This window comes from Leptonotus elevatus, chromosome 8 (assembly GCF_054856555.1).
Source record: "Leptonotus elevatus isolate MCC_2025b chromosome 8, RoL_Lele_1.0, whole genome shotgun sequence".
Lineage (NCBI taxonomy): Eukaryota > Metazoa > Chordata > Actinopteri > Syngnathiformes > Syngnathidae > Leptonotus > Leptonotus elevatus.
This window is the reverse complement of record NC_141246.1, coordinates 23,358,630-23,385,975: the sequence shown is the minus strand read 5'-3', so window position 1 is coordinate 23,385,975 and position 27,346 is coordinate 23,358,630. Positions and strand designations below refer to the sequence as shown.

The 27,346-nt window shown below is 38.4% G+C and overlaps 2 protein-coding genes and 1 long non-coding RNA gene across 7 annotated transcripts in view; all 3 read right to left on the bottom strand.

Annotated features, from left to right (window-relative positions):
• The window catches only part of sh3pxd2aa (SH3 and PX domains 2Aa), a 111,296-nt gene extending 95,917 nt beyond the window's left edge, over positions 1–15,379 (bottom strand). For all 4 annotated transcript variants that reach the window (XM_086083108.1, XM_086083110.1, XM_086083109.1 and 1 more), the window contains exon 1: positions 14,572–15,379. In XM_086083108.1, coding sequence (XP_085939234.1) covers positions 14,572–14,724 — 153 coding nt within the window. In that variant the 5' untranslated portion in view covers positions 14,725–15,379. The remainder of the gene's footprint in view (positions 1–14,571) is intronic.
• A 962-nt stretch (positions 15,380–16,341) lies between these two features.
• On the bottom strand, positions 16,342–27,106 carry stn1 (STN1 subunit of CST complex). Of its 2 annotated transcripts, XM_086081794.1 has the most exons (9): positions 26,881–27,106; positions 26,701–26,796; positions 26,419–26,490; positions 25,582–25,752; positions 21,533–21,644; positions 17,020–17,170; positions 16,789–16,920; positions 16,647–16,719; positions 16,344–16,552 (listed from the first exon to the last, which is right to left on the bottom strand). In XM_086081794.1, the coding sequence occupies exons 1-9, from the start codon at positions 26,996–26,998 to the stop codon at positions 16,395–16,397; spliced, it is 1,083 nt and encodes a 360-aa protein (XP_085937920.1). In that variant the 5' UTR covers positions 26,999–27,106; the 3' UTR covers positions 16,344–16,394. The 2 variants fall into 2 exon arrangements, with proteins under 2 accessions (XP_085937921.1, XP_085937920.1); XM_086081795.1 differs by lacking the exon at positions 25,582–25,752 and having other exon boundaries at positions 16,342–16,552.
• On the bottom strand, positions 19,326–20,873 carry LOC147170264 (uncharacterized). The gene is made up of 2 exons (XR_015095734.1): positions 20,057–20,873; positions 19,326–19,619 (listed from the first exon to the last, which is right to left on the bottom strand). It is a non-coding gene; the product is annotated as an uncharacterized LOC147170264 (long non-coding RNA).
• Positions 27,107–27,346: the final 240 nt, after the last annotated feature.

Below are 27,346 nucleotides of genomic sequence, written 5' to 3'. Positions count from 1 at the left end.
TATTTGGTATTCAATTAAACATTTTCACATGGAACTACATTAAGATATTCATTTTATTTTCTCTTATCTGTAATACCCCTTTGCCATGATAGTTTATAGGCTTGACAAACTAAGCTGTTTCCCACTCAGACAACAAAACGTAATTAGGATAAAATTAAATGTGCAGCAATTTGATTCATAAGCTTTGTCAGTGTGTTAAAAACCCTGCAGGCTGTCTTTTTGTAGGTTATCGGTTTTTACAACTAACTTCATTGACCAAATATTCCGCATACTGTACACCTGAATCTGTACATCTGAAAGTGGCAACAGTCTTTAAATGGAACCATTTACTAAAAGCCCTCTTTGACCTAACCCAGCAGTCTTTGGTACAGTATATGCATACATCATTGTCTTCAGTACAGTATTGTAAGTAAGACCCATACTATCCATAGACAACCTGTTAGTGATTAATCAAGATTGTGAATATGAAGACTAACATATAACACCAAACTGTAGATGTCATATAGTATTTATTTGAAGCAGAAATACATATAAATAAATGACATTATTGGCAAGCTGGATGGATGATTAACTGTAACTTCCACTGCACTTTAAAAAGTTAAACCAGCATAAATTACAATTCAACTCAGAGGGGCCAACTCCAATAACCCTAATCCCCTGGGAGATACACAGCTTAATATCCTGCCTATTGCCTAGCATAGGCCATCAATTTTGGCCCCTTAACGCTGATTGAAAGTTAATAAAGGCTTTAATTGCAGCATATATGCCATAAATGAAACAAGTGCAAACAGTATCTCACAAATGTGAGTACACCCCTCACATTTCTGCAGATATTACATTTTATTTTGTCATAGGATAACACTGAATAAATGACACTTTCACATAAATATATATAAATATATATATATACATATATATATATATATATATATATATATATATATATATATATATATATATATACACACAACCAGTTCAGGGTGTACCCCGCCTACTGCCCAAAGCCAGCTGGGATAGGCTCCAGCGCCTCCTGCGACCCTTGTGTGGTGAAAAGCGGTTAAGAAAATGGATGGATGGATATATGTGTGTATATATATATATATATATATATATATATATATATATATATATATATATATATATATATATATATATATATATATATATATATATATATATTAGTCCTGTCAAAGTTAAAGCGTTAACTGATTAATTAATCACTAAAAAGTGTCACATTAATCATGAATTAACGCAGACTAATTGCGCTATTAATTTTGACCATAGATTATTCTTAAGCATGACAGCGGATGGCTACGTTTAAGGTAGCACAGGTTGTGTTTGAGCAATAAACATAATTACATGCATCAATGTAAAGCATTTAATAAATATTTGCGTATCACATTTAGAATCTTTGTTCATGTCAAAATATTGGGGTCATTTTTTTCCCCATTTTAAATTATGCAAGTAATTAACTGATTCGAAAAAGAGGAGGAGCGTGTGCAGTAAGTGGATCAAAAAATGTTCAAAACGTCCTTAACATTAAATGTCAAGAGAATTAACACATAACCTGTTGCTCTTCAAATTTGGCGGGAAAAAATGTTGAGAAAAAAACCTTTTTTGTTAAGCGTTTAATCGTGATTAATCACAATTCTAAGATGTGATTAATCTGATTTAAAAAAAAATCAAAACAACTCAAATAAGCCATTAAAATCTAAACCCTTGACAACGAAAGTGAGTGCACCCCTAAGAGAAATCGTCAAAATTGTCAATATTTTGTGTGGCCACCATTATTTTTCAGCACTGCCCTAACTCCCTTGGGTATTTAGTTCAACCAGAGCTTTACAGGTTGCCACTGGAATCTTGTTCTAATGCTCCATGAAAACATCACGGAGCTGGCGGAATTTTGAGACCTTGGCCTAAGCTCCTCTATTTTCCATTTGAGGATGCCCTAGAGATGTTCAATAATTTTAGATCTGGAGATATGCTTGGCCAGTCCACCACCTTTATCCTCAGCTTCTTTAGCAAGGCAGTGGTCATCTTGGAGGTTTGTTTGGCTCATTATCATGTTGGAATACTGCCCTGTGACCCAGTATTGGGAGGGAGGGGATCATGCTCTGCTTCATGCCACAGTACATGTTGGCATTCATTGTTCCCTCAATGAACTGTAGTTCACCAATAGCCGCATCACTCATGCAGCCCCAGACCATGAAATTCCCACCACCATGCCTAAATGTAGACAAGGCACACTTGTTTTTGTACTCCTCACCTGTTTGCCGCCACAAATGGTTGACACTATCTTAACCAAATAAGGCAATCTTGCTCTAATCAGACCGCAAGGACATGGTTCCAGTAATCAATGTCCTTAGTCTGCTTGTCTTCAGCAAACTGGTTGTGGTCTTTCTTTGTACATCATCTTTAGAAGAGGCTTCCTTCTGGGATGACAGCCATGCAGACCATTGATGCAGTGTTCGGCGAGTGACCTCCCACCCCTTCAACATCTGCAGCCAATGCTGGCAGCACATTTTCCAAAGACAACCTCTGGATGTGACGCTGAGCATGTGCACTCAACTTCTTTGGCCACCTGTTCTGAGTGGGACCTGTCTTGTTAAACTCCTGGATGGTCTTAGCCAATATGCTGCAGCTCAGTTTCAGAGTGTTGGCAACCTCCTTATAGCCTACGACAACTTTATGTAGAGCAACATTTCAGTTTCAGATCTTCAGAGAGTTCTTTGCTATAAGGTGCCATGTTGGGGGGGAAATGACTAACCGTGCTCTATTGGACATTTCATTTGGGAGTGTACTCACTTTTGTTTGTTATGTATGGAAACACACACTACCTTTCGCCATGGCCGTGTTTAACCTCAATGTGGCTAATCAGGTTATCGAAAGATTTTTCATTCCCAAACTATTTTAAACAGTATACATTTATTTAGGAAACAGGTTCATGATTGCAGCCATCCATTCTCAGAACCGCTAATCCTCACAAGCGTCGCGGGCCTGTTGGAGCCTATTCCTGCTGTCTTTGGCAAGAGGCGGTTTACATTCTGAACTGGTCGTCAGCCAATCACAGGGTTCATGATTGTTGACATGCTAAATGCATTGAGTTGGTGTTTTATGATTATCTCCATTGTAAGTGCTTGTCTCCAGCTAGTGGAATCTAAAGGCAATTACAAACCCCATTCAGGAGAGGCATCAGTTATTTTGCAGATTTCCTATATTTAGAAATCACTGCGGTTCAGTTTTGCTCAAGCGCACCTCAAAATTAGTTAAGAATCAAACTAGCATCCACGAGCTAGTAAGAATTATTTAATGCCAATTTGCAACTGTTACTGTCGGCCTTGAACCGTGCACTCGGTCGGGACGCAGATACGATGACGTCATCAACATGTGCCATATAATGGCGTCATCAACATGTCCAATGCGATGACATCATCAACATGCGCTACTGCGGTAAGACGGTAGAGTCCAAATCTCTACCTTTGGCAAAATGTATACCTTATATTGAATATACCGTTTGTATCGCCGAGCCCTATTAGATATGGAATATTAAAGATTTGCATGTTTCAAGTATATCTGCTATTAAGTGGTTTGGTAGCTATATAATACGATGATAACCAGTTGAGTCATTTCTAAAATCGATTAACCCTAATTACTGAGGAAAAAGAGGCCCAAAAGCAAAATTGCTATGATGGCGCGATAACGTTTTCACTTATACCAGAAATTATCATTTTGCATCAAAGCAAAACTGCAGCCCATAGTTTCAGAGCATATGGTACCCTCCTACAATATGATCTATCCTACCACATACAAACTATTCACACCTGTCATTCCCACAAATAGATCTAAAATGTTTTGGAATGTGGGTTTAGGCCTGGATTCCCGGAGAAAACTCAAGCACTGGGACAACATGCCAACCTCAGATAGGAGTGCCTAAAATGAGATTTCAACTCAGAACATCTCAACTATAAGGCTTACGACCTGTTAACCTACAATACTACACCACACTACTACACGACTGTGCAGCCCAGATCAGAAATCGAGCTTCTAAAAATAAAAATAAAAGTCAGTACAGTCTGTGATTCCATCATCTCCAAACAACAACCAACCTGGGAAAAGGTCTCATTAAAACAACACTCCTTGCATATGCCTATCGAGGTAAATCTGGAAACAGGGAACCTTTTCACTTAGATATGGCTCACTTTTTCAATGACCAATAAATATTTTAGTGAGAAACAGTCCTCTGAAGAGATGTTAAAGGTGCAAGCTAACAACTCTGTGAGACACACTTGAAAACGTAATGGGACTGGGAGTTGTAAGGGAACCAGAAACTGAGATTAAACATTGTTGTGACCAAACCTTCTCATTTCATCACCTTACAGCCTGCAAACAGACTCACACATAAAACATTCACAGGACAAAGTGTGCGAGTGCGTTTGCGACTTCGTAGCTTCTAGGGTCCAACAAACGCTTCACTCTGAACAAAGCCCCCTCCTCTCAAAGGATAAGCTTTTCCAGCTGGTTTCTCAAACATTGCAAATGAGATTGAATGGACAGCACAGATTGTGCCAGGTTTTCCCTCCTTCCCTCTCTCTATTTTTGCACAGTGAATAGCCTTGTCTCATGAGAAATGGTAGCCTGGGAAACTAGGCCACAGAACGGCGTGCTCGGAGTCAAATGCATAACTCGGAAAGGCTCAGCTACACTACACATGGTCTGACTATGATTTTAAAAGATCTTCTATACACAACATGTGGTGGTACTATCGACATAGAGTGCCCTCCAAAAGTATTTGGAATGGCAAGGTTTGTTTTTGTTGTATACTGTTGAATATTTGGTGGCATAACCATTACTTGCAATAACTGCATCAAGTCTGCGACACATTGACTTCACCAGACTGTTGCATTCTTCATTTGAAATGCTTTTCCAGGCCTTAACCGCAGCCTCTTTCAGTTTGGTTCTGGGGGTTTCTCCCTTCAGTCTCCTCTTCAGGAGGTAAAATACATGATCTATTGGGTTAAAGGGATACTTGACTCATTGAGCCATTTTCAGCAGTAAAAAAGTTAATATTTTGTCCAGAATGAATTTGATAACTTCATTATTTTATTGTACAATTAATAACAAATTTTCCCACTTGCTGTCGACTGAAGATGACATCACCTCTGCTGAGGTGTTTTCTGGGTTTGGTCATGATCGTCACCTACTTCCTCAGCACGTTATGTGCTCTTCAGTTGACAGCAAGTGGAAAAATTAGTTATTAATTGTACAATAAAATAATGAAGTTAACAAATTAAATCAGGACACAATATTAACCTTTTGCTGCTGAAATGGCTAAATGAGTCACTGGACCTTAAAGGGATCTTAAAGGTCCAGTGATTCACTTGGCCAATACAAGAGCTTCCACTTTTCCCGCCGATTATGTCCTTTTGTTTGCAGTGTCTGATGAAGTTTCTCCCCATTAGTTTGGATGTGTTTTTTTGTAAATTGCCAAACAAAATGGTTTTGTAGACTTCATAATTCATTCTTCTGTGACCATCAAGACCGTTAATTGTTTTCATCGAGATTGCTTTGCCTTGACACAGAAGACTCTTGCAGCGCCATAGAAGGAGAATTAGCAGCAGCAGAAAAACATCTTGGAGTTGCTTGACATCTGTGTCAAGGCAAAGCAATCTTGAGTGAAACAAAAAACAGTCATATTTTGGTTCCCAACTTGTGTTAAATAAATGTATAATAGAAGATAAGATGAAAACCCAATTTTTCATGCCTTTCAACACGTGAATGTTTAGAACTCCTGTGTGTGTGTGTGTGTGTGAATATCTTGAAACTGCATGATGTTTGTCTCAAAAATAAATGTGTGCCCAACAGTGGACAACGTTGTGTCTCCAGTTGTTGTGTTTGCAATTATGCAATGCAATTATCTAACAATTTTTGCTCGTTTTCAACTAGGTTGCGCAATCGGAAAAATGATTGGTTTTAAAAATAAGGAAAAATACGGACATAAGTTACCGTATACTGTACTTGTCAGTTGTCACCATGGTAATAAACAAGCCACAAATTGGATGGTAGCCCTAATTAACAAAGACCAAGCCTGTTGCAGGGATAATGTTATGCTTCTAAAGTACATTGTAAATAAGCCGTGTAAGACCTAAGATAAGGCAAAATGAAAGTTAGTGGGTGTCTTTGCCGGAGAGAAAGATCCGTGTTGAGACACGTGCTTTCCACGTAGACGGCTATTTGCTCTTCAATGTGATTATATGAGGGGCAAATTGTGAATTTTGACTGGAAAACTGCAATACGAACCCGCTTATTTTAAGCTTTGGGAAAACTGAAATAAAAAGAGACAAAATTAAAATGTTGCTTGATTAAAATGATCATTGAGGATAATTAAGATAAAATGGGGTGCAAAATTATTGATGTGACCCCAGAGAACTTAGTTGGTAAACATGACAAAAGAACCAAAACTATCCATATCACATGGAAGAAGAAAAAAGTGGAGGGGGAAAAAGGGAGAACGAGAGGTCAAAATGTTGCTCCTTTTGCTTTGTCCAAATAGTTGTTGCAGCAGCAAGTCACGTATGATTTGTCTGACAATAATAATGGTCAGGAATTGAACACAATTTTCCATTTTCAAATTGTGTGAAATGATATCTTATAAATTAATCAAATTCAATCTTTAAAAATATGCTATTCTATTATGCAAACTTACTGTATGGAAGTCATCGATGGAGGGGGCGCCATATAAAATCTTTACTAGGGTGCCACATTGGCTAGGCCCTGTTTGCCCCCACCATCCCAGCTCAAGTGGTGCAGCACTCATCCCGCAACTCTTTCACTCTGGCTCTCTCCTGCATGAGTGTGCTCTGACTGGTAGTGTGGATAATATGCAACTCATGTTGATGAAAAATTGTTAGATTTTTATAAATTTTCAGTATACAGCAGAACCTCAATTAAACTGACTAATGGGGGGAGGGTGTCGTTCGTTAAGCTTTATATCATGGCCTAAAAACATGTGTTTGTGGGAAACTTGAGTACCCAGAGAAGGTCCAGAGCCCGGATTTGCAACTGCAACTTCAAAAGTCTGAGGTGAATGTTCTAACCTGACAGCCACTATGCCGACTAAATAAAACCCCTAATTCCAATGAAGTTGGGACGTTGTGGAAAACGTAGAAAACAGAATATAATTATTTACAAATCCCTTTCATCATATTTTTGATCGAATATACTATAAAGACAAGATATCTAATGTTCAACTGAATAATATTACTTTGTTTTGGGGAGGGGGGGGCCAAATTATCTCATTTTGAATTTGCTGCTTACATCTCACTCCAAAAAAGCTGGGAAGGGCAACAAAAGACTGTGAAAGTTGAGGAATGCTAAAATATAACACCTGTTTAGAACATTCACTTTTAAGGACTTTCAGGATTTCAGCATCGCTCATTTTGATTATCAGTTTAGTCCCTGTCAGGCAGAGATCGCCACACTGAGTAACTTGCATGAAATGTTGTAGCATAGTGTTTATGACAAATGTCCACAACAGTGGCCGAAAGGCTGAACAGCATAAGGGGTCTTGCCAACAGTCTAGGGCTGGGGAAAAAAAGTTGACCAAGTTAGTTGGGTCGACCACAGAAATTGGTCGATGCAAAAATGCATGCATTGAAGCTGCTTTAGTCCTTTTGTAAAAAAAAATATATATGCGGCACCTGGAAGTTGCCGGAACCAATATTTCGTTTTTCCGCACGGAAACTTATTGCTGACAGACTCCAACCAGCAATCACCAAAACACTAATAAGATGCTTCTTAGGTTTTGTTTGTGGTCTCTTTAGACTGCAAAGTGAGAAAATGGGTGCCCGGGCACATGCCCTTTTGGCACTGATACCCAACGTGCCCCTTTGTCCATTTTATTTTTTTGTGGTGAGTGTACGAAAGTCATTTTGTTGCCTTTCAAAACAAAAATTCAACATAATTTAACTTAATTCGAAGCCAGGTCGCTTGCCGCTGTGCCTGCCGTCGGTAAATTCACCCTAAAAATAGATTGGCCAACAAGATTGGTAGATTTTTTTAACCAATCCATTTTTAGAGTGTTGGTCGCTCAGTCTCACTCACAGTAAACAAAAGCCAAGGTCATAGAGTGCACTGAGGACGCAGGGACATGTTCCCCTCAGTTTCATAAAGACCACGATCCTACCCATCCACTTTCGCCACGGCAAAAATTTCCGGTAAAACAAATGTTCCTCTCCCCCATCTACTACAACTACTGATGCATTTAAGGTACACAGAAAATGTTGGAATTTGTCCCTCTGAGTCATAATTTTAATCAACCTTCTTCCTGAAGTCAGATCTCCAACTCAACAAGGCTGTGGATGTTACAAGGCAGACATAAAATTGATGTTATCTGCTAATCATGTAAACACTATAGTTTTCTTGTAATTTCACACGGCTGACAAGCGCTAGGAGCACGCAGCTCTGGCGTTACTATTGCGAGCAGCACGAGTCTGTAAAAAATTTGACGTTTGCTCAATGTGAAAAATAGAAGGAACACTTTCAGTAGATGTTTGTAACTTTTTTCTCTTAGGCTAGATAAGTCTTGTGGCATGTACTCAATAAGAGCTGAATTGAAAATATACTTTAAAGTATCTGTGGAAATTGCTACATGATCTTTGTTTTTATTATAACCAACAGCTCGTTTTTTTTATATTAGTGGGGTTTGCGACCAGAGTGCGGTGCTAAGAAACAGGTAGCAGTGTTTTCAGAAAATAGTGGGACAATGAAGACTCAAATAAAATATATTCACAGCATTTTCTCAAGAACAATCTAGCTTGCCTAGATGTGGCAGTTAATTGTTGAGTACAGTTGCAATAACTAAAGATTGACAATCTACACAGACAAATAGTAAACGGCATTTGCTCTTACCTGAATCAAGCTAAATGTAAATAAAACATGTTTTACGCTACATGCACTATAGTAAAATCATAATAGCACTACTCATGTTATTTAAAATTTAAATTTTATGTACATTTTACATAATCATTTTTTATTTATGTAAATGTGTTGTTCATAAATGATTATTCATGTACTAGTAAATAGTTTTTTAGTTGGTGATTGGCATTGGCATTGCAGAAAAATAACAGTTTCGTCATATGTGAATTATTGTGTAGCCATTATTTCAATTAAGAATTTTCAATGGATTTGTATTTCACATGCCCGCACGCACAAACATAAACACATACAAACACACACCCTCAATCAATTTTTCATCCCCACCAGCTCCCCGCCCCACGCACAGCGGCTCGATGGCATGGGTTCGAAGTTCGAACCCCAAGTGAGTAGACAGTGCTGGCCAGGCACATTAACATGTGCCCCTTTTTTTACATTGAGCACCTGCCCCTCTAAAGGTCACTGCACGCCCCTGTAGATTAGCATTCGCTAGTAGCCCTAACCCAAGTATGAAGCTACAATAAGCGAGTACTCATGACATTTATAGATTTCAAATGCGATGGAACCAAAGAAGAACATCAGTGTGACGACGCGGGATCCTGAAGCATAAATTAAGTTATATGAAAAACCTTTCCGTGTGGATGGGCAGTGTAAGCTTCGACAACTCAATATGGTTAAATAAGACAAGCGAATACGTCAGGCTTAGTAAACATATGATGAAGATAAAGCGCTATTTAAGTGCACTCCATTTACCATTCATGTTGATCAAATTTTTAATTTTTCATATGTTGGAGGACTATGAAGTGATGTTCAAGAAAAGTTAAATAAGTAAGTGATTCGAGTTTATTTGGGGCTAATGCTAATCGCGATTATTAACCATTTAGCATAGGATAGTTTTGTTGGTTTTCGTGTAATATGTGCATATGTGTATAGAAGATAAGAAACAATGAGTATTATATCCACTAAATTCAACTCACGTTCTCCCATTTTTTTGTGAGATGGACTCAAAGATCTAAAACTTTTTCTACGTACACAAAAGTCCATTTACCTATTGTTCACAAATCTGTCTAATTTTGTGTTAGTGAGCATTTCTCCTTTGTCGAGATAATCCATCCCACCTCACAGGTGTGGCATATCAAGATACTGATTAGATAGCATGATTATTACATAGGTGTGCCTTGGGCTTAGGTTAGTGCCCATGGTTTGGGTACTTTTACATCTGTGAAGGCTTCATAAATGCTGAAGGGTACATACAGGTTTTGAACCAACATACTGTATGCTGCTATTCAAGCAATGTCTTCTTCTGGGATGTCCTTGCTTATTTCAGCAAGACAATGCCAAGCCACATTCTGCACGTGTTACAAACAGCATAGCTTCATTGTAAAATACTTTGAGTACGAGAATGGCCTCATCAAGCAAGAATGGGGGGGGGATTCCACCTACAAAGCTTCAACAATTAATGTCCTTAGTTCCTAAATGCTTATTGAGTGTTGTTAAGAGAAAAAGGTCATGTAACATAGTGGTAAACATGCCGCTGTCCCAACTTTTTTGGAACGTGCTGCAGCCATCAAATTCAAAGTGAGTGTTTACCAAAAAAAAAAAAAAAAAACATCAGTTTGAACATTAAATATCTTGTTTTTGTAGTGTATAGAATTAAATATAGGTTGACACATTCATTTTCCTGCTATTTTGCTCTTCAAAGTTGGATATGTTCTGCTTTAAAACAGTTCCAGCCAGACAAGTGTTCTTGATCGCCAAGCACTTAATTCCGCTGTTTCGCGATTACACGTCGTGATTAGCATGGCTAATGCTCAGGAGCATGTGTAGCATCTTGGTGGCCCAACACAGCACTATACTATCCCAGCATCAACCAAATAGCTTTCAAAACAACAAAGCTTTTACGGCCTTTCTTTGTGGTTCAATTATCGGAAAAAAATTACAAATCTGTGATTCCCAGTTTTGCTTTTCAGTGGGTTTTAATGAGGCACAAAATGAGAATTTTGACTCACAAATTGCGGTGAACATCTGCTTAACTCGAACCATGCAGTGGTAGTGAGGTAGACTTTGTTTATTTGATTGCGGTTTTACTTTACTGTAAATTGTTTTACGTCAAACCAATCAATGAATGTTCATTATGACAACTAAATACCGTAAATAAAATTAATGTCAATGTTTTCAAAAAGAGTCTTACTATAAAATGTAGTTTCGAACAGTGCTCCCTGAACTTTTTCCATGGTAAACTTCAAATGCCTATATTTAACCACAGAATCCAACAGTTTTCAGTGTACAACTAATGTGTCATTTGTTGTCTGTGAAGTGCATTCTGTATACTAGTTGAGTAATTGAAGATGTGACAAGTGCATACACAATGAGTAGGAGGGAGGGAAGGGTAAGTGTTATCACTAGAAATGCATGCTCCAAGCTTTGTACTGTCCCTGTCCCTGATCGATCCCTGTACCACTAATGCCAGAGTTTGATCTGCAATGCTGGCAATAAGTCGGATAAGTTTGCAGTGAGGGTTGGACTCCGCCAAGGCTGCCCTTTGTCATAGGGCTTATTATCATGCAAAATCTTTATTTATTTTTAACTTTTAGCCATATTAAAATGCTATTTCCTCACTTAAAAACGTCACCAAAGTGGTGTTTTCTTCAATTCGCCCATGTCTGAGCATTCCTGTTCATTCTTGCTCTCCAAGCACCAGCCCCTCCCAACCCAAGAAAACGACTGGGTCCTCACTTATCTACGTACAAAAGGGAGAACCCACCCCCGTACCGCCTCTGCAGACTAAACACACGCCCAGTTTCTCCAAGCAGCCTGCGCAACGCCCGACAAGTCTATCCAGGAAAGAGGCCCTATGATAATCCCCCTTGGCAGAGCCAACCTCAGATGACTTCATGCAAGAGACGTTCTTGATAGAACCCTGAATTGGTTGCCAGCCAATTGCAGTGCACGTTTAGACAAACAACCAGTCACACTTACTGTCATTCCTAGAACAATCGAAACATTTTGTTTTATTACTTGTCATGACTTCTAGGGTTCAGACTTTTTACACAGACTCACGTGATGTTGATGTTACAAGGTTAGTTAAGCAAAGGTCATGTTTGTTTGTTGCCCAATTACTAACAGACGGGATTTTTTGTGTCTTATCCACCAAAAAAGTGTTTTGAGTTACTTTACTTGAACTAATACTATAACTGGAGTGACAACCTTCCCTGTTAGCAACCTGGAATAGGGGAGGTCATCCTATTAGGCAAGCATGGGCAATTCCTGGGGCCCCAAGATTTACATGGGCCACAAAACATTCTTTTTTTTTTAATGATAAATAAAGCTCTTTTTAATTTAATAAATGTAACGTATTTATTATTGTTTTATTCTTAATTCAAGTGCTTAAAACAGAACAAAGTGCTTAATATATTGTACTCTTCTCCAGGGTTTTTCCTGACTCAAATTGAGGCAGAGGTGGTGTTACCCTGACTATGATGGGTGACTACCAATACAAGCTTTCGTATTGGTGCCATTACCAGTCTTATTTTGAGGTATCGGTACTCACGACAGTGACCGATAGTATTATGGGCCGCCCTCCTGCAGCCATTTTACGATCAGAGACAAGAAATTAGAGATTATATTAATATAAAGTTGCCATTAATTTTTGCCATTTTTTAACCACAATCATTACAAATGAATCCACTAGTACATATTAAATTGTAAATATAGTTCAGCGTTATTGTAAGACACTATTATGTTTATTATTGTATATACTGTGTTTTTATTACTTTGGCGATGGCTGGAGCGCGCCATCTTCGTCTCGCAACCAGTAAATGGGCATGTGCAACAGTTGCGCCATGATCTGTGTCTTCTTACGTACATTAAAGTTGAAAAAAAAGAAAAAGGAAAAAAAGAAAAAGAAAAAAAAGAAAGCTGTTTCTTCTTCGGTTGTTGCTTCAGGTCTTTCCGGTGCAGTGCTGTTAATATAGCGCTTCCATACTGGCGCAACACTGCAACTGCAGTTAAAATGTGTTCCTGCCGAGCTCAATCAACACAGCTGGAGCACTGTGTTGAGCGATATCAGGTGCTCAGGCTGGAGGTGGCAAGCAAATTAGGTGGAGGTGGCCGCCTCACGTCATATTGTGCTGAAGTTTGGTGAAATGTATATAAAACAAATATAGACCCAGATATTAAATTACAGTTAAAGTGAATAGAACAGTGAATAAGGTTGCCTACAGAGAATGAACTAATCAATTATTTATAGGGGCTGGTATTTTAAATGTTTGGGATATTGTGTATTTGAAAGTAAACAATAGCCTACCTGTTTGCATTCAGAATTACTTTAAATCAAGAGAAGGAAACTATAATTTAAGGGGTTTATTTAAGTTTGAAACGTAAAGTTAGGACCCACATAAAATATAGAAGTGTTTCAGTTTTAGGAGTAAAATTGTGGAATGGACTTGATGATGCGTTGAAGCTTTGTACGCCTGCTGAAAACTTTAGAATGTATAATAATTCATGCTTATAGTGATACTGATAAAATGTAAAACATAACGTGAGTGTAGTAGTTTTGTGTGTGTGTGGGGGGGGGGGGGTGTGCGTGTGTGTGGGTGTGTAATTTTATCTAACTCAATGGTCTTGTATAGGATAGGCAATTTAAGCCTGGAGCTTCTGCCAATACCTTTTTGGGTTAATTGATTTGTTCAAAGGGATGTTTGTGTTTTCTGTCATGTGTTGCATTAAAGGAATTTAACATATTTTATCAAACATTTTAACCTTTTTCACAGTGACACAGATTGTGCAAAAATGCCGAGCTCAAACTAGATCATGTTTTGGTCACTTAACTGACAACAGCAAGAGCCTGACGGTCTTGCCAGTAGTAGTAGAACTGCGGTCAGTGTTAGCTAAGTATGCAGTAGCGATGAAGTGCAGAGTGATAGTGACACTTTCCATTAGTATTAAAGTGGTTGAAATGGTAAACTATATTGAATTGATTCAAGTTCTTACCAATTACACAAAAAAACCATTGGTTTTTTGGATAAAAATCTCTCAAGAAGGACTTAAAGTACTTTATTTCACTCAGGAAATATGATAATTGTCTCAAATGCACACATTTTAGTTGAAATAATAACATTCAAAATCTTTGCAATTTTTGGTGGGCCCAATGAGGGGTTTGCCTTGCCCTTGGGTCCTAAATAACTAAATATGCCCCTGGTGGGAAATGAAATAAAACGTTTGAACATGCTGATTGAATGTAAAACATGTTATGGGAGAGAACGTATGCTTAGCGGCAAAACTACATTAACTTCAACATTTGATGAGCACTTCCCAAATTAGACAGATAGATGAACACTGACTTGCAGCATGGTGTAAATACCTCCTCAAGCTATTTTAATCAATACAATCATAGTACTGTAATGTCATTCTTTGTAGATTTTGTTGCCATTTGATGGGACACGGTTATAACAGATGATCCTGAATGATCTTTGACGAGAAGATGATTTCTATGGTTTTCTCTGTTGTATTGTCACAGCAGCTAGGCTATATTCATGGCTAAGAGACAACGTTTAGTAGTTATGATGCTACTGCAGAAGGTGGGCATGAAAAAGCATGATGCAAAGATGCAAAAAAGCAAAGATGAGCAAGGCAACTCACGTAGTGTTTCGATGGACTGCGCCTTTTCTCCACGTCCACCACTTTGACGTCCAGCACAGTCCGAACCTGCATCTTGACCCTGCAAAGGCTATACATAAACGCGACTGGCAGACAGCTGCTGCAGCTCGAATCACGCCGAATAAATCCCCGCATTCAACGCCGATTCCCAAACAGTTCAGAGAAAGACGTCAGCTCGCTGTCGGCCAGTTTGGCAGTCTTCTCTGCCTTCGCCCAACCACCATCAATCCGATTACAAACTTATCAACAGTCCGTTTAAGACAAAGCTGTGCGCCAACCCTTGGTGTCATACGCCGTCAGGGTAATGTAGACTCCTCCGCTGCCCACACAGCACGCCGTAAGAAGACAATCACCTTAAATTGGGGGGCAAATTCAAGAGAGTCCCTTTGTGTCTGTCTCGGTGGCCACGATCCTCTGCATACCTGGACGTCACAGTCTGCTTGGATGGATGATAGCTGGTCAAGCCAGCGCCAAACGCCTCTCGTATTCCAGTAGCCGCAAGGATTTTAGGGAAAGAGTGGGACGTGCTTCTCATACGTCCACGGGGTTACTTGGAATCAAATTCTCATGAAGGGAAACCATCTGAAAACATATCGCTCGCTTGATAAATCAATGCAGGAACAGGCTCGTCTCCAAAATAACTTTTCCTCCGGGCTTGGCGGGAGATTTTTACGTATTGAACAAGACGAGGTAGGTCCACAAACACGGCGCCGATTCATTGAGTTGCTTCCAAGGCCGCGTCGGATCGGTTCAGTTGAACACTGCAGGCACTGAGTCATGAGCTGCTTTCTGGCCGGAGACATGAGCAGCTGCAAGTGTGGCTACAGATGTTACACTAGCGACCAATCCGATGCAAGCATTCTCAACGTGAACGCGCCCACTGACTGGCTTGATGCTGCCCCCTGTACACTTTTCTACGCATGTACATGCATATTATATGTTCATGTTCACGTTATATGAGCGTTTATTCGACTTCATGAGATCAGAACAACAGATGTCTAGGACCAAGAGTGCCAAAATGAATAAATAATTGTGTTATGAAGGGACACGTATTGCATTCACTTGGGGGGGGAAACAAAACGTCTCTATTTTGTTTTTCAGATTTTTTTCCCCGTTTTTTGCAATGCATGTTTTTTAATGACAGAAACTTTTTTTTTTAGTCAATCAACCAGAAAAATTAAAAATTACTTTTTAAAAAAGCCCTAAAAGAATGTCAGAAAAAAACAGTTTTGCTTATTTTTTCAAGTGAATGCAATACACGTATTTCCATATTTACTAATTTCATTTTGTCACTCGTTTGCATGTACGTCATGAAATAATTGTCATTCTGTCCAATTCAACTTGCCCCGGCCTTGAAATTGAGGTACCAGTCGCAGTTACACAATGTACTTCACCTCCTATTAGTCACGTAATTCCAACTGAACATATTCATGAGTTTATAAAAAAAAAACTTTAAAAAACAGACGCCCGAACAGGATGTAAGAAAATGGTCTATCCTCTCAAAGAGGACGTTTGGTCACCCTACTATACATACAAGTAGTTGTCCCTCTTTGTATGCTTTAAGTATGTTTTTTTCTTCAAACATTTGAAAGAAATCTCTGAATTCACTTTACAAGGTCTTTGAGGTACAGTAATTGCTGCAAAAATTCATAAACGCAGTATGAATTTTCATGAAAAAAAATTAAATACATATTGCATTTACATTAATAAATGTAAAAAGTAAAACCAGAAGAATACTCTACTACAGGATTATATAAATCTTTATTTTTTATATAAATAAATAAGAAATAGAATCAGTGTAAAGCCTAAAACATAGCAAAATAGTTATCTCTGGTGCTGACAATGTCACTATTGCACTCCAGTGATTTGAGCACCAGCTCAAGCACAGCTCTGCTCACGTTCAAGCTGTGGCGCTGTCTTACTGATGACAGGATGTGCAAAATGTGGCAACCCTTCTCTCGATCTTAAAGAGACAAGAAAACTGCAGTGAGAACACAGATCATGTAGAGTTCTACCTGCAGGAGATGGTAACGTTGATATAAAATGGAGTCACGTACGCTTCTCTCGTTTTGAGTCCTCCCTGATTATGTCTTTAACTGCCATAAGTAGATCTTTATCCTGTGCAGTTACCTAGCAAGGAACAAAAAGGGTCAAAAATGTCCAGGATTCTCCAAACTGACATCTGCTTCTGTTTCCTACAAAATAGACTTCATCCTGGGACTTCACCCTGCGGTACACAATGCCCTCATCCTGTAAAACTTGCAAGGCTTCTTTAAGGAGCATTCTTAGTTGCTGGCATGTAGACGGATCCACCGCCACCGCCGCCGGCTCCTAAAAAGTAGCATAGAATCAAAATACTCAATACTTCATCATCATGTTCTTTAGTAACATCCAATGAATGTGTCAGTGCTAGCGAATAGTATGGCGCACCTGGTCTGCAGGTGCTGTTTCAGCACAGCTGGCGATGAGAGGCTGCAGGAGGTCCTGAACATCATAAGGTCTGAACTTGCTCACAGACTTCTGATCAAAGAAATCTTTGATGATATGTGTTGCCTTACTGAGGGTACTGATGGGAGAGTCACTGAAAACCAGAGAGGAAGAAAATGCAGCTGAAAACACTTTACAGCATATAGCAACAAGTATATTTGAGTAGGAGAAAATGGGCTAAAACTCTTTGTAAGACCCAAAGAATTACATTTCAAAAGAAAAAATATATATTGTAATATGGCTCCAGAATCACTGCCTACACCATAAACTGTATGTTTCGACCATGTAGTTTTAGGTGTGATATTGTTTTTGGGAGAACATCTTTCAGTAATTGATTAATCTGTAGATTATTTTTGTTGATTAATCCAAGAATCTGTAAACAAAACATTTCCCAAATTCTCTCCCTTTATTAACTCATTCAAACCCAAAAACGTGTAAATACATTTTTCAAGACTTTGTCCGGCGTATTTATACTTTTTTATGCAAGACCATACGGAAGGCTTTGATGCAACTTCTGACCTAAAGAGGCCGCTGAAAGTAATGTTAGTTATTACAAAAAACGGCCAGCAGGTGGCAGCAGAGTATAAAAGAACAGCAAGGGCTATGTTGCAACAAGCTGTTTTTCCCAGTGTTTTCAACAGGTGTGTGAATAATGACGAAACTTAGCTATATTCTAATGTTAAATGCTGCAAAACAGAAACAGACAAATGTACTTTTTTTCCTGATGAAAGAAGAGACTAATCTTTCTTTTGGTAGGTTCCATGTTTTTATAGCAATAGAACACAATATTCTGAGGGCCTGGCAAAATCAGTCAAAATCCAGTAAAATAGCCGGGAGCGAAGGGGGTTGCTTCAGTGAAAATGGCTGGGAGTGAATGAGTTAAAAAACAGGATATTATTGCAAATTGACAGAGCAGAAAAGTGCACAAACGTGAACGTAACTTTGAATTGGCTAAGGAGGTACTTAACAAAGCGCAACTGTTTGTGAAGCTGGGCGAGTATAACTATTAATAATTTTGGAGGTAATTACTTCAGAATTAAAAGAATAAAAATAAAAACTGAATAAAAAAGCTCAAAGTGCTGTATGGTTTGATGAAAACAAGTTAGCAATAAATTTAAGCAAGACAAAAATTAATGGCATTTGGACACTACCGGTCAATTCCTTGGGGTAATAATTGACAATAAAATCTGCTGGAAACCTCACATACAACAAACTGTATCCAATCCAAACGTTCAAGAAGCACTTCTGTCCTGGTAAGAACAAAGCATGCACATAACCAGAATTCACTTCACATCTGTACTGTTCGCTACTGTTACCATATTTAAATTACTGTTCAGAAGTCTGAGGAAACACTTGTAAAACTCCATTACAACCATTGTGCATACTGCAAAAAAGAGCAATGAGATTTATCCAAAATGTCAAATTTCTTCACCACACAAACCGGCTGTCTTAAAGTCTTAAAATTTGCTAATCCTGTAGAATTTAAAGCTGCACTAATAATCTACAAAGCCAGACATAATTTGCTACCACTACCATGTGTTATACATAATATGTTTTTGAAAGAGAGGGAGGTTATGGTTTCAGGGAGAAGTAACATTTTAAATACTCAACAGTCAACAACAACTATGAAATGTTTTTGTGTTGCTGTCTGTGGGGTGAAAATATGGAAGAAAACTAAATAATACAACAATGTCCAACATTCAGTCATGACAAAAATAAATATGAAAGAAATATTTTTGGCGGTATGGAAAAGAGAGGCTGAGAATAAACTTTAACATGAACGCACGCTATTCATCAACCATGTTATTGTTGATGAATAGCTAATATAAGGATATAGCGGTAATATTGTAAAGTAGAAATACTATATATGAAAAGGAATAGTTCACTGTTCTGGGGAAAATATGGGTTAATGTGTAATATTTTGTAAAATTAACATACAAACTATCATATTAATGGATTAATGACTGAATATTATGGTTTCATATAGGTAGATAAATGTTATTATTACACATAATGTATTGTAAATTGTATTTGTTTGTCTCTTTTTTTTTACAAGTCACTGTACTCAGGCATGTGATTTGACCAAAGTGAAATTATCTGAAAATTTAGCCGGTGGTCCAGCTAGGTCCAGGGCAGCGCCCTGGTGGGGGGGCCAGGGGGGCGAAGCCCCCCTTTAGCTCATGGGTTTTCCGTGATTTTAAGTACTTTCAATGCACTCAGATGACAAAGAAATAGACAAAACAACAGCATAAATTTCCAATGTATATTGAACTATCCCATATAAAATTGCAGTTTTAGTCAACTCAAAATCAGTCACATTCAAAAATTATTTATGTCATAAATAATGTTTTTCTATTTTTTGCTCATTAAAACATTCAACATATTTACAGGAATATACAAGTGTTCATTCTTGAGCACAATCCATTCACATGACACAAACACTACTTCCTCCTAGACTTCATTGCTTTGGAATGGGTCTTTCTAGCCTGCTTCTGTGCAGCTTTGATGGTTCTTCTTGAGGCAGCCTTGCTCATTTGAGTGTCCTGTTAATAAAAAAGTAAGTAAATAAAGTAAAGGATTTAGTCTAAACTTGCATGCACATTCACATGTCAGAGTATTTATTATAGTAACAAAAAACGTTGCAAATTAGCTACAAAATAATAAATTATCTTTAACCATTGGAAATAATATTTACCATGCAATAAATCATTTAATCAATCATTCTTAATTTAATACATAATGCATAACAAAAACATAAAATACCTCATGCAGCAAGCTCTGGTAAAAACACAATCATTTCGATCATCTCTGTACTAACTGCATACTGTAGACAGTCAACATATTGAAAACTGAAAGTGCTAACATGCAGCATTCATTTGAGTTTGTGGATTAACCATGTTAAATAGTTAAGGCCATTTTTATTACGTTATAATATTTTCGAAAATTTGATTCCGATTAATTTGAAAAGTTTACCACCTACCTCAAAATTCACGACTCTATCAGCAACTGGTGCAGGTTGTTGGGGTGGATCACGTCTCTCCATTACCGCTCCCGATTGTGATGTCAATAAGGGATGGAGGCCATAAAGTTTTGGAGTTTTCGTTTGGGCACCAAAACTTCCAGCGATGGAATAATTTGTTGTTCTTGACTGGAGTTCTTTTACGTGTTTTTTGCTCTTTGCGTGACTTTCAAGAGCTTTGAAACCTCTCCCGCCATAGTCAATGGTATCACGGCACCAAATGCAAAGCGCTTTCCCGGCACGATCGATCTTCCGAATGAAGTCACTGAACAAATTCGTCACAGTCTTCTTTCCAACATTTGTCGATATATCCTTCTCTAACCAGTCCCAGCGAAACTTGTTTTTTACGAGTTTGTCAATTTCCTTAACTCGCGGAGCATCTTTGCGTTCGATCACGGACATCTTTCTTTAAACACTCGGCAAAAACGTGTGCGAAATGAACAACGGCATACTCTTATACCTTTATAACAAGCGCGTTTATTGGTCAACAAACAATGGCATACTCTATGCCTTTATAACAAGCGCGTTTATTGCTCAACAAACAATGGCATACTCTATGCCTTTATAACAAGCGCGTTTATTGGTCTACAAACAATGGCATACTCCTATGCCTTTATAACAAGCGCTCTTATTGGTCAACACGGAGACTTCCGCCAATCGCAAGATCGGTTTCATTTCAGTTGCGGAAACACTAAAACGGAATGCTGTAGAGAGACGAAATCGGATTTTTTTTTTGGGGGGGAGATAAAAAAAGCGGAATTCCGCGAATTAGCGGAAAAATCACATGCCTGTGTACTATGTTGTACTCTAATTTCTATGTATGTTCAAAATAAATTGAAGGGGGAAAAAAATCCTGCTCTTAAAGGGGCATGTCAAGCAAAAAATGTCTTCACAGTAATATGTTCTATGCGCCTCTCCTAGTCTAAGCACAGTATTCCAATTACTATTGTGGGGCTCATAGAAAATATTATTGTGTAGAAAATAACATTGAATTAAATTATAAGTTATCTTTTTTTAACACTAGGTTGGAATCAAAAACCCTTTACAATAAGCCATGGGCCACCCCAAAAAACAAAATATATATATTTTTTATGTTTCCCTTCAAAATCCGCCAAATAGGCCTCAATTCAGAATAGTAACACTTGAAGCTTTTTCGTTAAAGTATTACCATCTTTGTAGTAAGTGAAAATGAAGTTTATTTATACACTACATTTGAACACAATTTACTGTATTTACCGCTCAACTTGTGCCGTACTGCGATTGACACGATAAAAGCGCGACACAATAGATGAGTGACGTAATAATTGCGCGACACAACGAATCAATAATTAAATTTGTTGCCAAGTTGCCAAAACTACATACACAAAACATACAACACACACAACATAAGATTTTAATCAATACTATTTGATTCATTGTTGCAGCCCTAATCTTTACCTTGTGGTGTTAGTTTGTAGATGGAGTGGTTTGTCATAGAACTCTCTGCACAGCTGTAAAACCTCAATCATCCATTCAATCTGGACGGCCATCACCGGGTCGTTAACTTTATCTGGGAACACACACAGCACAAAAGTGATAGCCACAAGATGAAGACTGTGTGGATCCTCCGATTAAAAATGTGTGGATATGTGTTTGGCTATGAGCACATGAAAGAAAGTCAAGTATATGGACTATCCATCATGAGACAGCAGTCCCAATTATTTTATGCATTTAAATTGTGAGCAAATGGTTTTGGCCATAACAGCAACTTGGGAGTGTTGTTACGAGTTGCAGCACCAGGCAAAGTTAGGACACACTTTCTTTATCTAATCATTATCTAGTCCAAACTATATATACACTTGGCGCCAGTATATAGCAGGCTATTTGTGTTAGATTGTTCATTCAATTATACTCACTGTGCCTTTAAAAACAAACTCGTGAAACAAGCCGGGACAAAATCATGGTAACCTTAACTTAACATTTTGCTGCGCAAACTGTTGAGGCAATCAATTTCTCTCACTGTCCATGAGACTCCTGCAGCTGTCAACAGGAATTTTAGCCCAATCCATCTGAGCAAGCTGCTCCAGTTGTCTCAGGTTTGAAGAGTACTTTCTCCAGATGGCCTGTTTTGCTCTTAGCCATTCTTTAGTGTTTTTAATTGAGGTCATTTTCCTATTGCAAGACCTTTATGATTTATTTTCAACTGTGGTGTCCTATGGAGGACCAAAAATGCCCAAATAATAAAAAAAAAAAAAATTGATTACATTTTTTTTTTAAATAAATGGAAATATACAAAATAAATATATAAATATAATTAAATTAATCAATAAATAAAAATCTTCTGCTCTCATATTTCTTTATTTCATGCTGCAGACGCTATCAATATGAAATGTGTCCTGAAATGTTATTTAAATAAGGGGGCAGTCCTAAATGTGTCAACACAAGTTGTGAAGACAATGGACAAGATGGCCGTCCATTGCTGGATGGATCCATGCAAGCCGTCGAGACTTCCTTGTTCGCCGACCTGCTTGGTGACTGTCGAAAGGCAGTTTAGCAACGAAGTTGAATAACATTTCATGACGCATTTCATGCTGACAAGGGTCTGCAGGATTAAATAAATATGAGAGCAGAGCATTTTTATTGATTGACATTTAATTCTATTTATATATGTATTTATGACTTTATTTCCACATGTATTTTTAAATTTATTTTTAGTTCTTGAATCTTGTTTTTTTATTTTGGGACTTATTTTTACTTTTATGTATTTAAAAATATATAGTGTCCTCTTTGGTTGTCTCCCATGAAGTCCACTTTGGCTCAAACAGTGATGGATGGTGCAATCTGACGCTAATATACCTTGACCTTGGAGTTCACCTATATTTTCTTTGGAGGTTGTCCTGGGCTCTTTTGTTACCATTCGTATTATCCAATTATATCCAATTATCCTCTTCAATCTGTCATCAATTTTCCTCCTGCAGCCACATCCATGAAGGTTGGCTACAGTCCAGTGGATAGTACATTTCTGAATAATGTATATAACTGTAGTCATCGGAACATCAAGATGATTGGAGAATGAAGATGTTATAGGCTTTACCTTTAACTTTCTTGTCTATAGTTGTATTTCTAGTTTCCTGAGACAACTCTGTATTTAATTTCCTATGGTCAATGTTTAGTGTGGAATACACCATGTCACCAAACATCAGAGTGACAACTTAACACCCTTTAAATAGGAAAAAGAGACCTGTGATGATAAATGTTCAATTTTTTTTTTTTTTTATCTATTCTACAGGTGCCACCATTTTTGTCCAGGCCTGTTTCATGAGTTTGTTTTTTTCAAGAATTTTGTTGAACCGCAATTCAGAACCATGTCTAACTTTCATTGGTTGAATGTTCCTTACATTTTTATTTATTACAACTTTTGTTATTTCTGACACCACTACAGGTTTTTCATTCATTAACACGCCATACCAACAATTTTGTCCATGTTTTTAACTTATTATATGCAGTGTACTGAGGATACGGTCAGGTCCATAACTATAACTACTATACGGATTTGAAATGAAACAAACAAGATGTGCTTTATAAAGATTTTTCTACATCACGCATGCTCCACCAATGGCCAGATGAGTACAAGGAGCCCTGACTTTTTGACTGCGACGGCTCTTATCAGCCTGTATCTTACATTCAGTGTGGAGTGTTCGGGGCAAACGTCCACAGTTTATTGGGGGTGGGGGACAAGTAGTGTTGTGTTAAGGCCTAGATACACCAATCCGACGTTGGCACATTGGGTAGACGTCGGTCACATTTGGCCAGACCTCGGCACGTCGCATAGAAAAATGGCGTAAATACACACCGCACCGACCCCGACTATTACGTACCTTCAGCGCATGCGCAAGAAGTAATCCCCCTCCATACCATCAGCAGCGATAGTCATTATTCCTAAAGGCAATAATGCCTTTACCCCTTAACCTCTTAACGGGGGCGGGATTAAAACGTAACGCCATAGTTTGGCTTTCATACCTTTATCAGCATACCCTTTAACGGTAATATCATACAATGCCGGTCTCTCTTGAACCAAAAAGACAAAGTCATCTTCCTGATCCAGACATTGTACGTTGGTCCAGGCTTTCCATCAGTATTGTTTATCCGCGTTCGTCACTTCCTCTTCTTGCCCTGTACACTGATTTGCTAGCTAACAGCCAATCACAGTGATCAAATGCCCCGATGCCTGACGCCGATTCAACATGTCGAATTTGCTGGAAACGCCCCCCCCTCCCCGACGTATTACAACTCGATCCGACTTTCCGAGACTAATTTATAAATGATCAGCCCATCGCTGTCCGAGTCCCAACGTCGGAATAGTGTATCTAGGCCTTTAGCTAGTACCACACAATTTGGATGGAAATTTGGGGGGGGGGGGGGGTATCTCGAAGAGGCCAGCTTTGAGCACAGCCCAAACTCCAGTTTAGACTCTGAGAAAAAAAAAAAAAAAAGAACAAGGAAGAGTTTATTCGAGCGCACCATGCACAAGCTTGACACAAAGGCTGCAGTTACGTTTTAGGCCACAGGTGGCAGTCAGCCAAACTCTGCAATGCATCTTTAAAGGTAGGGTCTGAAGGATTTCAGTTGCAGTTTGTAAACACATTCAAAACTGACACTTCTCGCATCGGGTTCAAAGGCTCACCCTCACGGATCAGGGGAGTGGAGACATCCACGGAACCAGTCCACCTATCAGGAGTGGGGGTTCGTGATGGGGCAAATTAACAATCATCTATCAAGCTTACACAATTTAATACTAAATTGGTTGTAGTCAATAGTCTTAAGTCTGACATCACCAGATGCTGGATTTCATTCCTGGTAATACTCTACCAAGCCTCTAACTGCAACTGTTTTGTTCCTGTTTCCGCTTGTTCTTGGGTCCTTTTCCCTTCGGTTTTGTCGTAATCCATAGAAATGCATGTTCAATCAGATTTCGGTCAAGTGATGTTGCATAATATTCCACTTTTTGCCTTAAAAAACTATTTGGTTGCTTTCACAGTATATTTTGGGCCGTAGTCCATCTGCACTGTGAAACACCGCTCAATGAGTTCTAAAGCATTTGGCTGAATATATATATGCAGATAATATTCACCAAAATACTTTAGAATTCATCACGTTGCTTTTACATTACTTTTGGTCCTATGAAAGTGAGTGGCATATAAACAAATGGTTTTAACTCCTACACTGTTCACCTGATTTGGATGTGGATACCTTCAAATTGAAACTGGAAGTCTACAGCTAAAACACATCTTGTTGGTTTCTCTTCAAATCCATAGTGTTTAGAGTCAAAAAGATGATAATTGTGACCATGTCCAATATTTATGGACCTGACTGCAAATACAGTATTGTACCATCCTTTGCAATGGAGATGTACATCCTTACTACTGCAGCTCTTGTCTTTACTAACATAAATACCTCATTCGTACAACAGTAAATGTAGAATAGCAAGTATAACCAAGTTCACTCACAATAGGTGATGGCTATAATCTCTCTCTGCTGCCTTGATGTCTTCACTAGTCCTCTGACCCGCAGAAGCTCTCCAATTTCTAGGCGGCAGTGAGTCTGCTGGGCCTGTCTCAGCTTTTTCAGCTCAACAGCTAGATTAAAGCCTTGAAGGCCATCCCTTGGTTTTCCCCTGTCTGGAGATATAAAATGATAAATTCCACAGCTGTATTTAATATTTACTTAGATACCAATATTGCAATATAGTAATCAATTATTTCTGATGAGAATGAGAGGCAGCCAATACCATGGATTGATCACCAACCATTCTCACTCCCCTATAAACCGGCAATTAACCGAGCATGCAACTTTTAGGATTGTTGGTGCAAGTTGCAAAGACAACCTAGCCAAGTGCGTGAAAATATGTAAACACAGTACAAAGAGGATGCACACCATCCCACCTGTATTGCTGAGAGAAAAAGGTTGAAAAACTAATCAAAAGCATAACCCTAACCTTCTAACCCTCAAGCAGCACTAATACACATGTTAATGTTATCAATTAACAAATGTAATGTACTTGTGTTGCTTCTACACTACAGTGACTTTTCCCTTTACAGTACTCATAACGTTTAAGAAATTTTAAGCTTCTTCTAAGTCTGATTCATTTAAAAACATAAAGTGAGATTGTCCTTGGTCAACGTTGAGAGGGAGAAAACAGTTTGACTTACCATGCATCTGTATACTGTACTTTTTTTATTTTGTTTACTCTATTTCTCATAATATTTACTTGAAAAATTGTGTGCATTACTGCTTGCTTTTTTTCTTATCATGCAACCACTTCACAAATGCAGTCTCACATTTACCAGAATCAACTTCTTCTTTCATCAAGTCATTTTTCCAACACATGCAGTTTATGACACCAGTCCCATCGTCCACTGTAAATAAAGAGGGGAACGGGATGACAGGCAGAGTAAAAAAAAAAAAAAAACAGTGTTATTGTGTTTAGCATAGTCACTGGAAACACACAACAAACAATAACAAACACATGGAATTAGATGCTGGCAGATACGCATATATTCAGAACACGTGTTTATATACTAGTACACACAAATATTTTACAGCGCACGGGGATAGAGCAAAATTACCTCCATAACAGAAGAAGTCATCTCTTTCCCTCTTATAAACGACTGTCCCAAGAACATCAACCTTGTGGATCGGATGTGACTTGTAGAAATAAATATCTGATAAACGGATAGGGGGGAAAGAGCAGATTAACGTTGGAGCGTTGATGTAAAAAGTTAGTAGAATGTATGCAAAAAGTTTACCTGGCACTTGACAGGACTCCCTCATTTGGAGGATGTCTGTGATATGTAACTTGGCGAAAGCAGAAAAAATCGGGTCCAAACCCCACAACACTGATGGGAGCTCTTCTGCAGAATCCATTGTATCTGTCTAATGCCGAAATGTCATTTTGCCAGGAAAATCGGGTGGTTATACTTTAGGTGCGCTTTCTCTACAGTACTCTAGCAAAAGCTAGCTAGCTACGTGTAGCTTTTCGTCTCTCGCCAAAACATTGGTCACGTGACACACTTGTTATTTTTAAATTTATATATACATTTATATTTAGTTAATGGACTATATTTATATGTGTATATGTATTACTGTACTTTAAGAGGTGGCATGAATTCGTATAATTTACGCTTGGGGGAAAAAAACAGTTCAAACAACGCGCCTTCGAAGAATGCTGATGGTGCCTGGGACTTGTAGTTATGTCTCCACACACTGAGTACA